Genomic DNA, 14,130 nt, shown 5'->3' with positions numbered 1-14,130 from the left:
TTATTATCGAACATTTTGCAAGAAGCCTGTGGAGAATTACTTACTTATAATGACTTGGTTATTGAACCAGTTCAGCTAGGATGACTGGAAGTAACTGTAGCCTAGCGACAACACAACTACTTAATGCATAGGCTAGGGCAACAGAGGAAGCCCTGCAAGCTTCGGAGGTTGGCTCAACGGCATGATTGATGTGCGGGAAAATGCTGGCTGCAGCCTTTAGGGTTGCTTCAAATTTCAGGGTCATTTACCTTGTGCATCTTTTGCTGCCACACAAAGTTTCTGCTGTACCCAGCTTGCAAGGGCAGCCTACAGACAAGTTATAAGCTAAGTGTGGAATGGAGCAGATTTTCAGTATGAAACTTCGACTGCAAAAAAATCTATTGTACGGTGCTACCACATATGCACCACACTTGCTGTGAGCATGTGAATGACATGGCAGCTTACAGGAGTGCAATAATTGGCTTCGTGCCAGCTAGCAGACCTCAGTAATCCATTATTGGTAAAAAGAGCACTGTATCACTTATCTTCCAATGTAAAACATTGACCTGGCAACTTGTTGAATCCCTAATAATTTGTTTCTTGAGCAGATGCAGTCGTAATGAACCTGTTTTATAGGAAAGTATGTTTTTAATCTGTGAATTGGTTTATAGTTAGTGGACTGGACTAAATTAGGAATGCATTAAGCTGCTAAACTAGTATAGTATTAGCTCTTGCGTTGGGTTAGATAGAAGCTAAGTGGTCATGCTGCATAGGCAATAGACATACTTTGTTGAGTTTATTTTTCAGCAGAGAATGTCTGCATTCAGTGCCAGCTGTTGGTGATCTTATTGTCGGTTCATGGGCTACACTATGTTGGGCCGTTATGTGAACAATTTCTCAATTTCGGAGAGTTAACATCGTCATGAAACTCTGAATCTATCTGTACAACCATTTTCATGTACAGTCGACATTCGTAATTCAATAATGACGGGACCGACGAAACCGGTCGAATTATGCGTCGGGTTGAATTAAACAATAAGCAGAAAAAAAAAAGCCAGAACATGCCGTTGATTCACTGGGTAGTATTTGCCTTTAAAGAGGTATGGTAGGGTAAATGGTACATGTTAGTTTTAACGTAATATTTTAGAAACGGCTGCAGATATTCGCATCAAATTTCATGTGCTTACAAACAATGCTCTTGGGTACAACACGAGACACTTTGTGTCTAAATGGTGTGCCTTTCCTGTGGCCCACTCCCAAAATTTCAGGTGTGTTTAGTTATTTGATGTACCTTTTCTCTGCAACCACGCAGAGGAATGTGGTGATATTACACAGTGTTATTCTAAATATCCATAGGTTATATCTGAACTAAAAAGATATTATACCCACTTTGGAGTTCGCACCCAAAAAAAAGTAAGATCTCTGTTTGCACGAAGCCACAAGGGGGGTTTCTTGCAGTGTAAATTTTTCAAGTGTTATCATTCATATCATCAGAGATTTTTTTAGTTCAGAATATTTATGACTGGTTGTAGTACATGTGTACAAAGTTTCACTGGAATAGGAATAATACTTTCTGAGAAAAGGTACATAGAATTTTAAAAATTGATAAAAAATGCAATTTGAGAAAAATGAAGTTTTATATTTGAATACTGCTTGTGGATGCTCAGAATGCCCCAGGAGAATACATTTCACTGCTGACTTTCTTGCAGGTGTCTACAAAATCCTTCTTAGTGTTCCTTTTTATCCGTCAGTCTTTCTTGCTCTCGGCAGACTCATAGAATTCTGCCCTGTCAACACGCTCTTTGTCCATCCTGTCGAGGGCAATATTTCAAAAGAGATCTGAAACGGACCAAGGGCCTCCAGAATAGCTTTTTGTGCAGAATTACCGTCATTGTAGTAGGCTACAGCATTGTTAGTTGCTGTCTTCAATGTGTAAGCACTGACAAAGTTTTCTTAGGGCAGCGGCACCAGATGAGTTAGTTGAGCGACTCATTGGTGTTCTGTGTTCCTCCATGAATACATTTGCTCAGAAGACCGATTACCTTTAAAAGTCCTCTTTTTGCTCCATTTACGGGACGATCATGCCATCTTCTGGGCAAGTAATGTGTTTGAAACTGGAAACAGAGGCGACCACAACCACGTAAGCATATGCAAGAGTTTGACGTAATAGTTCTTTCTTTACAAAGGGCTATTACACCAAACTCTTGCTTCGAGTTGTTAACCAATTCGACTTCGCCCTGCCATCTGCTAGCCGCCTGGTTAGCTCAGACGGTAGAGTGGCTGCCCCAGAAAGGCGGTGGTCCCGGGTTGGAGCCTCGGACCAGGACAAATTTTTCATCAACTGCGGTGGTTTTCTTTCGAGGAACCCGTATGGAATTCCTTTATGACAATTGCGATAATTGGGTGGATGTGGCATTTTCTTTTAATTAATATGTGATTCTTTAGTACAAATCATTTACTTATCACACATACACAAGCAAAAAAAAACCACGTCATAACGCAGAAAACCGCGAACGACAAGGATAAACATATCGACCTTCACCCGCCATTTTTAAACGCCAGGGCGCGCGGCACAGTTCGGCGCGATATTTGAACCGCTTTAAGTGGGCTCTCGAGGTCGCGTTTCCGCAGGTTTGTTTCTCATAGTGCAGTCAATTTTTCTGTGCCAAAATTGCAAATTCGACTTTTTTGGGAGGAGAAGGAAAAGAGTTACTTTGCCATACAGCCTTAAAGTTCGCTTCGCCGCAATAATATGCGGTATGCGTCTAAGCATACCAAGCGGGAAAAGGTGTCTATGCTGCGGGCCATAGTACGTGTTCTTTAATTTACACATGCACTTGCGCCGTATCCGGGAACAGTACGAGCACCGAGACTCCTAATAATTTTATGGGCAGTACTTCAGAGTGTTAGATAGACCCCCGCTCTTTTGTTGGCTTTAAGTGTCCCCTCGACTTTCTGGCCTTTTTCTTCTTACTGGCTTCTTTTTCGTTAGCGTTGCGAAAATACAGAAGGTTTTTCTACGCTTCTCAGTGGACAGCGCGTACGCGTGCGTATAGTTAAGGTACGTTAGCCACCGTTAACGGTCTCATATACGAGACGCGCATGGCGGGTGAAACGAGGGCTCAAATCGCCACTTTCTATTCTTGGTATGCTTCACCGCATAACAGGGCTGTATTACGGCGAAGCTGAGAAGTCAAGTTTGAATTATTCGGCGAAGGCCAATTTTGAGATCGGAAGTTTGGGCCGATAGAAATGCATTAAAGCTGGCTGGGACCTTCGCTCAGGACCGTATTAACCGAAAAATCGAATTACCGGGAGTCGAAAAAGCGGAAGTCTGCTGTATATATGGACTGACCATAGTGCCATGCATTGGTTGTCAGGTTGGTGTTAAAAGCCAAATGGTGACACAGCAAATTAGAACCAGCAGAAAGACCTGGCACAATATTTACATAGTGACAGACATGCCAAGAAATGCCATTCAAATGCATATGGTAATTGTCAGGTGCTTTATTCAAGGTTTAGGTATAAAAATGTAGCATGGTCTACAATACTTAGGTCACAATGACCTGCAGTATTGTGAAATAAATATTATTTGTAGTTGACTTCCATTAGTCCACCTTTAAGAGTTTCAGAGGCCAGTGGAATTGATTGATTGATGAGTCGAAGTAAAAGAGCAAACAGAAAAAATGCCCAAATGCACTATTGCTTATGTGGCAGTATTTACCTGATTCTAACATGCCATGAGTCAAACCTGCTTCCAATTTTTATAATTAAAAAATAAAAAACAATGTGTATCCTAATCTAACACATTAATTTTATAACAAAAATTAGCATGCCTCCCATTCTAGTTAACAGAAAAGAGATAAAATTTGCTGAGTTTACTTTCACGGAATATAAATTTTATTTACACTTATGTCTGCCATCGTCACTCCAAGATCTTTATAAGTAGGATGTCATAACTGTGTAACTATAACATGGCGTCCTGTTTGTGGTCCACAACAACTCTGCAACCATCACGAATGGAAGGGTAGCTCCGACATGCTGAAAACATGTGATGTGGCTCCGTTACCGGTAGCCTAGCACATAAAATAAGTTGTGTAATTAAAGGGGCACATAATCGTCTGTGATCGCCAACGCATGGGAAAACCTGTTCTGGGCACATGATAGTGGCGATATGCTGGTTCTGACAAGTGGCTACTGTCAACGCTGTGAACATGGTTTTTGTTTTGCATCTGATTCTGATGGGCAGGCAATCTTCAGGTCCAATCTTGGGTGGAAAAATGGTGTGCATTATAATCAGGTAAATACCGAGCTGCCGTTTTTACTTGAGACACTGTTGAGTGCAGTCCAAAAATTGACGTTCTTGCCAAGAGAGAGAGAGAGCGTCTCTTTGGCACATGCACTGTCTCCTAGTGCTGCCAAGGCAGACGCTGCAGCCATTAGAGTCACAATTAGAGTCACTTAGTAAGTGCATGTGTGTGTATGTGTTGCTAAAAATAGTTTGCTGCTTACCTGTGAGACTGCTTCTCGGTGTGCTCGGTTCACGTGATGATATGACTAAACCGTTTAGAGCATTGCACTAAACACATAAATGTAATATACACAAGATTGAAAGTTGATTTATATCATAGTTCACATTGAAGCTGCTTTGATCTTAAGGATCCTTGTAAAAGGCTCTCACAATGTAAGAAACTGAGGTATTGCCCTCAATAAATCCTGCCTGAAGGTGGAAAATGGATGTTCCTGCATGGCATGTAGTACTACTGTAACTTGAATAGATATTGAACAGAGCTTACATGTGTGTGCAGAGGGCTTCCCTCCATTCTGAAAGTTGAGGGATAGCATTTGTTGCCAGCTAATTTGGTGCTTTGCATAATCATAACAGGTTCATCGCCACGAGAGAATGGTGAAGGCGGAACAGAAACATGTGGTGTCCCAGCCAAGCGTCCTCGCCGGGAAGATGGATTGTCACCCCCCAGCTCAGATGCTTCTTCAACAACCAGCAAATCTCCAAAGAGCAGTCGTACTTACCAGTGCAAGTACTGCTCTTATGCTTATGACCGGAAGGGGAGCCTCACACGCCACATGCGGCTACATGGTTCGCCTTCATCCCCAACCAACACTGCTGATGTGCCATCAACAGCAACTACAGAAGACATCTCAATTCCGCCAAGTGCTCGATACTGTGCCAACTGTGACATCCAGTTTTCTTCATACAAAACATTTACTGTACACAAGCAGTTCTATTGTGGCACGCGGCATGTACAGAAAGCCCCTGTGAGCATTGCCCCTGCCCCACCCCCAGTGCCAACAGTGTCCATAGCACCAGCTGCACCTGAGCAGGTTCTGCTTAACCAGCCATTATTTGCAGCAATATCTACTAACCCATTAATCCTTGTTCCATGTTCTTACGTGCCTGGAAACGGCCTCGTTCCCACAACTGGTGGAGTTTTGCGGCAAGATGTGGCTCCATCTGTGGCTCCAGCAATTGTCTGCCCCCAAACTGTCACTGTAGCACCTGCAGCCTTGGTGACATCTGGTGGCTCGGTAACCCCTGCAGCATCCACTCCTGCTGAGCCATGTGAAACGAAGGAAAATGGCACACAAGCAAAGGACCCAAGCACTGAAGGAACTGCTGCAAGTGCGCCTTCCAGCAGCAGCAAAGCTAATTCACCGTGCATCAAGCAGGAACATGTGACAGAGACGCCACTGGACCTAAGCCTTCGGAAGGAGGCTAAGGCTAGGCAACTGTCACCAAGGAACCCTTCCTCACCAGCTCCTGCTCCGCTAGAGGAGGCTTCAAACCCATCTGCTATTGTAGTCAGTGCTATGGATCCACTACTGACACTTGGGGAACAGGTAGTTGTAAAGCAAGGAACCTCTCGCTGCCGTGAATGCAACATTGTGTTCTACAAACATGAAAATTATTTAGCTCACAAGCGCCACTACTGTGCTTCAAGGCAGCAGAAATTGGGACGACTCTCTTCACCTTCTGGGGATGAAGGATCTTCATCAGAGCTTGCGTCTCGGTCACCGTCAGCCAATGCAAGCGCTTCACCAGTGCCCGCTATTCCTGATGTCTTTGGCCAAAGGAGTGCTGGAGTTCAGTCACCACCTCAACCACTCTACCAGTTTTACTGCCTTGCATGTGGTATAAAGTTCACTTCACTTAGCAACCTTCAAGCTCACCAGACCTACTACTGTCCAAAGAGAGACGTGCTGAAAGGCCAAGTGGGCGTTGCAGCTGTCAAAAGGCCTACGGAGCTTTCGTGCGCACGATGTAGACTGTCTTATCCAACAGAAGAAGCCCTGAAGCAGCACCTTTGCTCTGCTGCTCTGCGCAAGTGTCCCTATTGTGATGTCTTCTGTCCAACGCAAATTGCTGCACAGCGTCACCTTGTGACCCACACAGGAGTGAGGGCATTTCGATGTGCAGAATGTGGTTACAAAGGCCATACACTTCGTGGAATGCGCACTCATGTTCGTATGCACCTGGAAAAAGGAACACAAATGCAAGAAGAGGCTCTCATTCTTTGTGTTGGTGCAGATGGGAACACACTTTGTCCTTGGAATGGCAGTGCCGGAGTGCCTGCAGCAGTGACTCCTGCCCTTCCACCTACGAGTGAAACAACAGAAGAAGCTTCTGCTCGCTCTGGTAGCCCTCCTACTGCTACTACTGTGACGGAAGAGTCGAGCTCAACTTCAAGAGCATGCGAGGAACATCATCCCGCTCCAACAGAGCTTCTTCACTGGTGCAATCTGTGTGGCTACTCCTCCTCTTACAAGGGCAATGTAGTGCGCCATGTCAAGCTGGTACATCGTGATGTAGTTGCCACCTCAGCAGTTCATTCCTTCACAAGTGAGAAGCCTCGTTCCTCAACAAATGAGGGGCATCATTCTCCTGTGCCAGAGGTCAAGGTGGAAGAAGTTTCGGATGCAGAAGATGTTGCCACAGAAAGTGTGACCAAACTACAGTCGGATGTCACAATGTGTAGCTCTCCGGCTGCTGCTGAGACTACTTTGGTGGACGTTATTGCAACTAACTCAGCTGATACTGATGCTGCTGCTGCAATGAAACCAGTGCCACCTGTGGCAACACCAAAAAGCAAAGTCCATGGAGGAACTAAATACTGTAAAGCATGTGACATATCTTTCAACTATCTGTCAACATTTGTTGCACACAAGAAGTACTATTGTACTGCCCAAGCTCCGGACAGTGCAGACAGCTCGGGTGCAGCAACAGAATTAGGAGAGTCAACACCAGGGACTGCTTAAAAGACTAGCCTTCTTTTTCTGCCCTGTCCTCGTGGTGAATGTTGGGAACTTCTCTGTGTTGAAGGGAACACCAAGGACAGGTGTTGGTGCTTTGTTGTGCGTGTAAATGAACACGAAGCCTTCTGTTCAGCTAAACAGCTCAGTAGGTGGAATGGTGTCATCATTTATGAAAAGGTGTACATTGGCTTACTCTAGTAAGCTGAACTCGGCATTGACTGAAATGCTTTTTCGTGGCTTGTGTTGGATTATGTTTGCAAAAGAAAACTTTCGTGCAGGGGTTGTACTGAACTAGCATTTAGCATGGGGCAAGATTTATGGCACCAGTGTTCACAAAAGGTGTAAACATAGTAAAAGCCAGAGCAATGACCATGTCACATCTCATAATAGCACGACTGCATGTCCTTCATAAAGCATTTGTCTTTGCACACTGGCATTTATGGACACGTGATCATCATCAGCAACTTGTCAAGCAATTTGAGAGGCTACCAAAGTGTTTGCTGGGATGCTCACTCACTACCTTCTACCTGAAATAGCAGAATTTAAACTGCTATGCTAGGTAAATATTACTACTACAGTGCACTCCCAGCTGCCCCACCGACAGTTTGAAGCTTCTTGTGTATGTGTCCATCTTAATGACAGTATTGCAGATGACTTGCAAGCTCACTGTCAACTGTGAACACTGGTGTCAGAGACATTTATACATGATTGCCGTTGAAGTAAAGCATGTCTGACTATTATGCTTCACCCAGCAGAAATTTTTGTCCTCGCCATTTAGTAACCCTTTGCGGTCATAAGCATTTACCCACTTCGCAGTTGTTCTGGTCAGGAACTATTTCGCACATTTTGGGTGCTGTACAGAAAGAGCACTCATGTGAACAAAGATGTAGTGAGTGATTTATTTTCCAAAACTTTTATTTCTGAGGCTCCTGTACAGTGCACAGTCTCCAGCCAGCATGACATTGCAGGTGATCACCGCAAGAATAATTTTCTATAGGTTTCATTGTTGCTTTCTTCTTCAGTGCTCTCACTTGAGCATGTTTGCTGGTCATCTAGAAGTGGAACATATTCTTTCTCAGCCCTTATGGATTCACTAAACTCACGTGAGTTCTTTATGTATGCAGAGAAAACATTGCCATCATCTTGGTGCTTCATGTCATGAGAAGCATGCCTGAATTTCTTCAAGTGGGCTGCTAAAGAATGTTGCCCTTGTATGCATGTGCTGCGAAGTGCAATACAATAGCTGAAGAAGTTCCCTAAAGGTGCCACAACAAAAACAAAGAATAAAACCAGCACATGTTAGTGTGCGTGCATTGAGTGCTTTCAGACATGTGACGATAACAGATATTTTTGCATGTTGGGAGGGTCCTGATACATGACCGCAAAGGGTTAATTATTGGCTGTCACATATGAGTAAGGTTCTTTGCTTTACTGTTTTAACACACATGCAGTGCATGCGCCTGGGCCCAGTCTGAACGTGAGAAACATTGTTCATACCTTCTCATAACGGCGACACAAGTGACAAAATATTAGTTGAAAAGAGAAGACTGTTTTTCACGTGACTTACGAACAAGGGCACCAAGGGCTGAATGAATTCATCTGCCAGTTCCAGCCCTATTGTTGTATGAAGGTAACATTGAGTTAGCTGGAGAAAGAAAGCACTTGTTCCAGGTCAACACCTGAACGAGGCAGTGTCAACATGAGTGCACTGACGATGTAATGTGGCATATCTTATGTACATAGTATACATACTTGTATATCAGTGTATCTGTGTTAGCACATTTACATGTAACCTTTTTTGTGTATGCATAGCAAGAACTATTGTAAGCTGTCCACTGTTAATTGAAGTATTCCACTGTTCTGTGCATTTTGAGTGTGAGTACTGGTAAGCAGCACTAATGTGCACACGCTGTGACTCTTTGTTACCTTTACTGAAAATGCATGTATGGAAGCATCTTTCTTGGTCACTGTGCAGTTTTTATTGTGGAAAAAGCAAAGGCAGGCAAAATCGTGGGCAAATTTGTGACATCCAGCTAAAAAAAAGGAGACAGAATGCCTGGCCTTACTTTTGTTGGCTATATACTGTTTATGCAGTTTGTGTGGTCATTTGTTGATGAAGCCAGAAGGTGTGCTTCATTCCAGTCAAGTCCATATAAGTTCTGCATTTGAACTGATCTAGTGGGTTAAGAGAACCCCTTAGGTGCAGCAGTTGCGCAGCCTATCTACATCAACACTTATTCAATATATCTAGGCAAACATTATTTGCACTGACATTCTTAAGCAGAGGAGGCAGAAAAAAACCCAAAACTATATATTGCACCAGGAAGCATTTATTTGAAATTGGCAGCATACCTCTCTAAGTTGTTTTGTTTATGTTGCTAATTAAGAATGGCATTGTACTTAGAGCTGAATTCCTGATTTTATGTGCATTGCATAACCTTTGGAGGTCACCTATCACAACTTCTTTTCTGGTGCATTTCATGCATTCTTATTATTCAGCAATGAAAAGTTATGTCACACTTGTATGCAATATACAGTGGTGGCAGGCAACAATTGTTACCTATGATAGTAGGACAAACACCAGCAAAGTAAATACACTTATTAACTTATTAATGACTGAAAATACAGGAGGACTGGTTACAGAAGGTGCTCAAGCTCGAGGAAGAAACATTTTATTTGCTGTTGGAATGTAATGTACTGCCTATGTTTCTTGATCATTTACTTTGCCATGGGAGGAGGCTTTGAAATGCTGATACATAAAGTAAAGCAAGCAGATTCACCATAATGGTGAAACATTTCTAAGAAGTACATGTATGGTCAGAATGACAGTTGAGGGACTGCTTGCATATCTATGCTTCACTGTCATTGTAGTGGCAGTACCACATCTTCTCTCTATTCTCTTGTATTTTATTTGGCAGCATGAACTATGAAAGTGTAATCCATAGAAAAGTCTTCAGTTGGTTTCTGTGTCACCCTTACTGCAATGTAAATGTTTGCAATAGGGCACATGCATCTGTTGTTACATCGTAATGCTGCTTATTAGTTCCCCTGAATACACAGCACATTAGATTCAGTATGATGCGCTCAAGTTCTTTGTCGGGTAACGCATGACACAAGGATATTGTGCAACAGTGCACCCTTCATGTTATTGTGAACAGCGCAGAAAAGATAGTTCTAACATACTAGTGTGACATAATCTTTGATTGCCGTCTCACAGCTTTTATTGCGCAGTGCCATTGCATTTACATTCAACATCTTTTCTGCCTCGCCTTTGCCCATTGAAAATGTGAATTAGTGGAAATGTGTACCTACTGAATTTTCATGCATGTGAAGTAACTTTCTCCGCTTGGCTGATGCATTCTTTAGGCATGAATGATGTGCAGTGCTTGCAAGTGGTCAGTTGAGTTACTGTGATTAGATTCAGTTTGATCAAACTAAATTTATGTGCAAATTTGTGCTTATAGTCAGTTATGCAACTACTAATTTAGACTTGTGTATTGACTGCTGCTCTTGCACATAGATATTTTCTATGCATTTCGTCATACCTACTGATTACATGATGTGTTATTGTTATGTTCAGAGAGGAAGGGGGGAAAAGAAGCAGAAAGAAGTAATTCTACATTTCAATGCGTGTAATTGGATGCATTTCATGAAAACTGACTGCTCATTGAACTATAACTTAATTCTATCAGCAGGAAAAGTCACTTTAAAAAGGCAGCTTTTGCAAAGCGAACATGCTGTTATCATTGTTGAAACTACTACTATAAAAAGTCCCCATCAGGATTAAAATTGCTGTCACCCTTGTGAAGCATTGTACGCTGGCTGCGTGGACCTGTTATCCAATCTGTCCTGTACAAAGAGCCTCACACTTAACGAAGTTGTTCTCTATGTCTGGTGTAGAATGCTGTCACAAAGTGATCAACTGTGCTCGATGAGCGTGCATGATATGACATGATACGTCAGCTTCCTCACTCCGTGGCAGAGTGTTTGCAAAATGGGCTCTGCAGTATGTCCAGGATGTCCAAACTTCGTGCATGTCTTAGATCCAGCTGCATGAAAAAGCACAGACCACCAACAAGATGTGTTGCACATTATCTATTCCACTCCACCTCAGTTGTGGCCAGTGGCCACCATATATACAGATAGGCCATTGCAATAATGGGCAAAGCAAACATAGCAGCTTACTTGGTAGTCACCGGTAGGGTTACCCAACTATTGTTGGGTCTTGCTGACTTGCAACAGTGGGCTTGTTAGGTGTGCATCAGATGAGAAAGGACAGGCTGGGATTCTGAAAGTTGACTGTGCTTCTAATGGCAAATGGTGTTGCCATGCACTGCATGCTCTGTGCAAGTTCTAGGTTGCGATGCTTCCTTTTAGTACCGATCTTGGCAGCATACGTATGCTGTCCCGGCAACATATATATACCACATCAGTGACCGACCATTGATGGAAATGTTCCGGGCAAATGGAATGTTACTCGTCTTGGGCATACTGACTTGCAGAACTTTGTGAGCATGGATGTTTCTTGTGCATGAGGCTCCAAGAGTACCAAAGAATGGATCTATGACGAATGTCGTATCAAGACAGTAAACTTCACTGCACTGTGAAAGTCACGAGTGAGGTGGAATGACTATGGAGCTGGTACAAAATATATTTTAAGGTCACCCTTGAAAGCTTGCCTGTGCTAGTAATATGCCAACGTTAGCCTGTACTGCCTGTGAGCCTAAACGATAACTAAGTTGCAGATTGTCTTTTCTTTTTTCCTTCTCTTTATTTTGATCACTCACTATAAAACCAATACCCACAAATTTATGCTCTAGTTTCTCAATCATGGGAAAATGAATATTCTTTTAGTACTGATACAGCACCTGACAGGTGCACCCCTTTTTGCACGACCATAGCTTCTGAGAATTGAATGGTTGTTCCATACATAAATATATTGCTATTTGGGTGTTAACAATCTTTGTCTAAATAGTGTTGACGTGATACAGGCTCAGAAGTAGTTTGCAAGGAAGGATTCCAGTGCAAGTTCCAACAGTGTGTAGTGGCGATGATTAAAGTGCTTCATGCTATAGTTCACTTGACTTGGCACAATGTGTGCACACATGCAGCTCTGCATTTCACACGAAGCAGTGTGGAGGAGCTCCTGGCAACAAACTGGCATAGTAAATAGCACGGCCTCATCATTACAAATGGTTCTCATTTGGAATGCATGTTCTTTGACCGAGGCTTTGTGACCACACCGCTTCAATCTCTACTGAGATTGTAAGTATCGTTCAGTGCTGGCAGGAAAAGTGAACTGTAGTGGGTATTGCTGAAAATGGGCACCTTTGCCCTTGCTAGCTCCCGCTGTGTGTGCCACGCAGCAGCATCTGCCAATTGGCTCGATGCGGTGTGCTGTGCAGGTTAGTTGCTCTGTGTTGCCGCTGCATGTGCAGCTGTTCCTGTGGTATGCAGCCCTTTCTTGTGTAGCAATGCTGATAAGACCACGATTGGGGGCACCGGTGAGGTATTTTGCTTTGCGACTGCACTCCCTCTGAAGAGAAGTAGGGAAGCGTGCAGAGCATGTACCGAGTGCGTATAGGGGAGGATAGTGCTGGGCGGTGCGACATTTGTTCTGCCTCTCGACTGTACTACCAAGCTTGTCGTGTATGTAGCACCAGCTTGTCTGTATTTCTACTAAATTATTAAGGCCTCTAGATGTGTTTTCCCGACCTGTCACAGGTGTTTGCAAGTGAACATCTGAACTAGTCAAACGTGTGATGATGACTATGATGGTGATGATGGATGTGTTGTTCGCAGGAAAGATGACCGAACGCAAAGTGTATCCCTAACCCGGTTTGAGTGATTCTTGGTGAATGCCATCACAACTGGCTGCAGTTCTGAAAGGTGCAATTGCATGCGCAAATGTTCTGCATAAAACATTGTGCGTACATATTATACATATCTATATACATATTACACACATCTAGATTTATGTGTTTTGAGAAGGTGCGTGTGTGTGTGTTTGTTTCTGTTCTCTTGCTTTCATCGACGTCTTCCAGAAAACTAGTCCGAAAAAGATGATGGGGGAGCTGCTGTTTTCCGCGGGTGTGTGTGAAATGTGAGCTTCTGCTCCACGCTAGCTGCGGTACACCTCCTGGGTGCTTGGCGCTGTCGGTGCTCAGATTGAGAACGAGCACATGTCGTGGTGAATGAATTTTATGGAAAAATGGTTATTAAAGTTGAGTTGACACGTGAAGTTCAAGAAAACTGTTTGCTCCTGTGTCTTCATTTCACAATAAGAACACCTAAAAGACATGTGATCAACCAGAGTTTCAACCGGACTGGTAATTTCTCTTGATTAGTTGTCAGTCAGTGTCCCATCTTTTCGGGGCAAATATGTCTAATTTATTTATCTGTTGCTAAATGTATGCATCATGTTTTTTAGGTCCCTCTAAATCCATTGAATTGTGATTTATTGCCTTTTGCCTGTGTAATGCTCACATACAATGTTGCAATAAATATGATGTATGCAAAACCAACATACAAACTCACAATTACGCATGTAGGACAACATGAACACAACCATCTAGCTATCAAATGACAATGATACATTCAGATGATATTCAATACAGGGACTGAATGCAGAAGTTTCAAAGAAACCACCTACAAGAACTGAAACTCATCATCGTATCTATAACAAATATTTAGAGAGGGCCTTCAACATTTCAGCTTGCTGTGTAAACATTAAGTGGGCAATCCATATTTTATTAAACACAATGTTACAAATTTCTAGAGGTTACGAAGAAATTTTTTCCCCCAATTGAATACCATGGATTTTAACATTTGCAAACTCAATTTTATTAAATAAATGCGACCATCAAACCCAAGTCTGGC

The 14,130-nt window shown here is 42.9% G+C and overlaps 1 protein-coding gene across 3 annotated transcripts in view; it reads left to right on the top strand.

Annotated features, from left to right (window-relative positions):
- The window catches only part of LOC142589992 (zinc finger protein ush-like), a 474,624-nt gene extending 460,880 nt beyond the window's left edge, over positions 1-13,744 (top strand). For all 3 annotated transcript variants that reach the window (XM_075701785.1, XM_075701803.1, XM_075701794.1), the window contains exon 7: positions 4,865-13,744. In XM_075701785.1, the coding sequence (XP_075557900.1) occupies positions 4,865-7,254 (2,390 nt within the window). In that variant the 3' untranslated portion in view covers positions 7,255-13,744. The remainder of the gene's footprint in view (positions 1-4,864) is intronic.
- Positions 13,745-14,130: the final 386 nt, after the last annotated feature.

The sequence above is a fragment of the Dermacentor variabilis genome, chromosome 1, assembly GCF_050947875.1.
Source record: "Dermacentor variabilis isolate Ectoservices chromosome 1, ASM5094787v1, whole genome shotgun sequence".
Lineage (NCBI taxonomy): Eukaryota > Metazoa > Arthropoda > Arachnida > Ixodida > Ixodidae > Dermacentor > Dermacentor variabilis.
The sequence above is the reverse complement of the archived record's forward strand: the minus strand, read 5'-3'. Positions and strand labels throughout refer to the sequence as shown.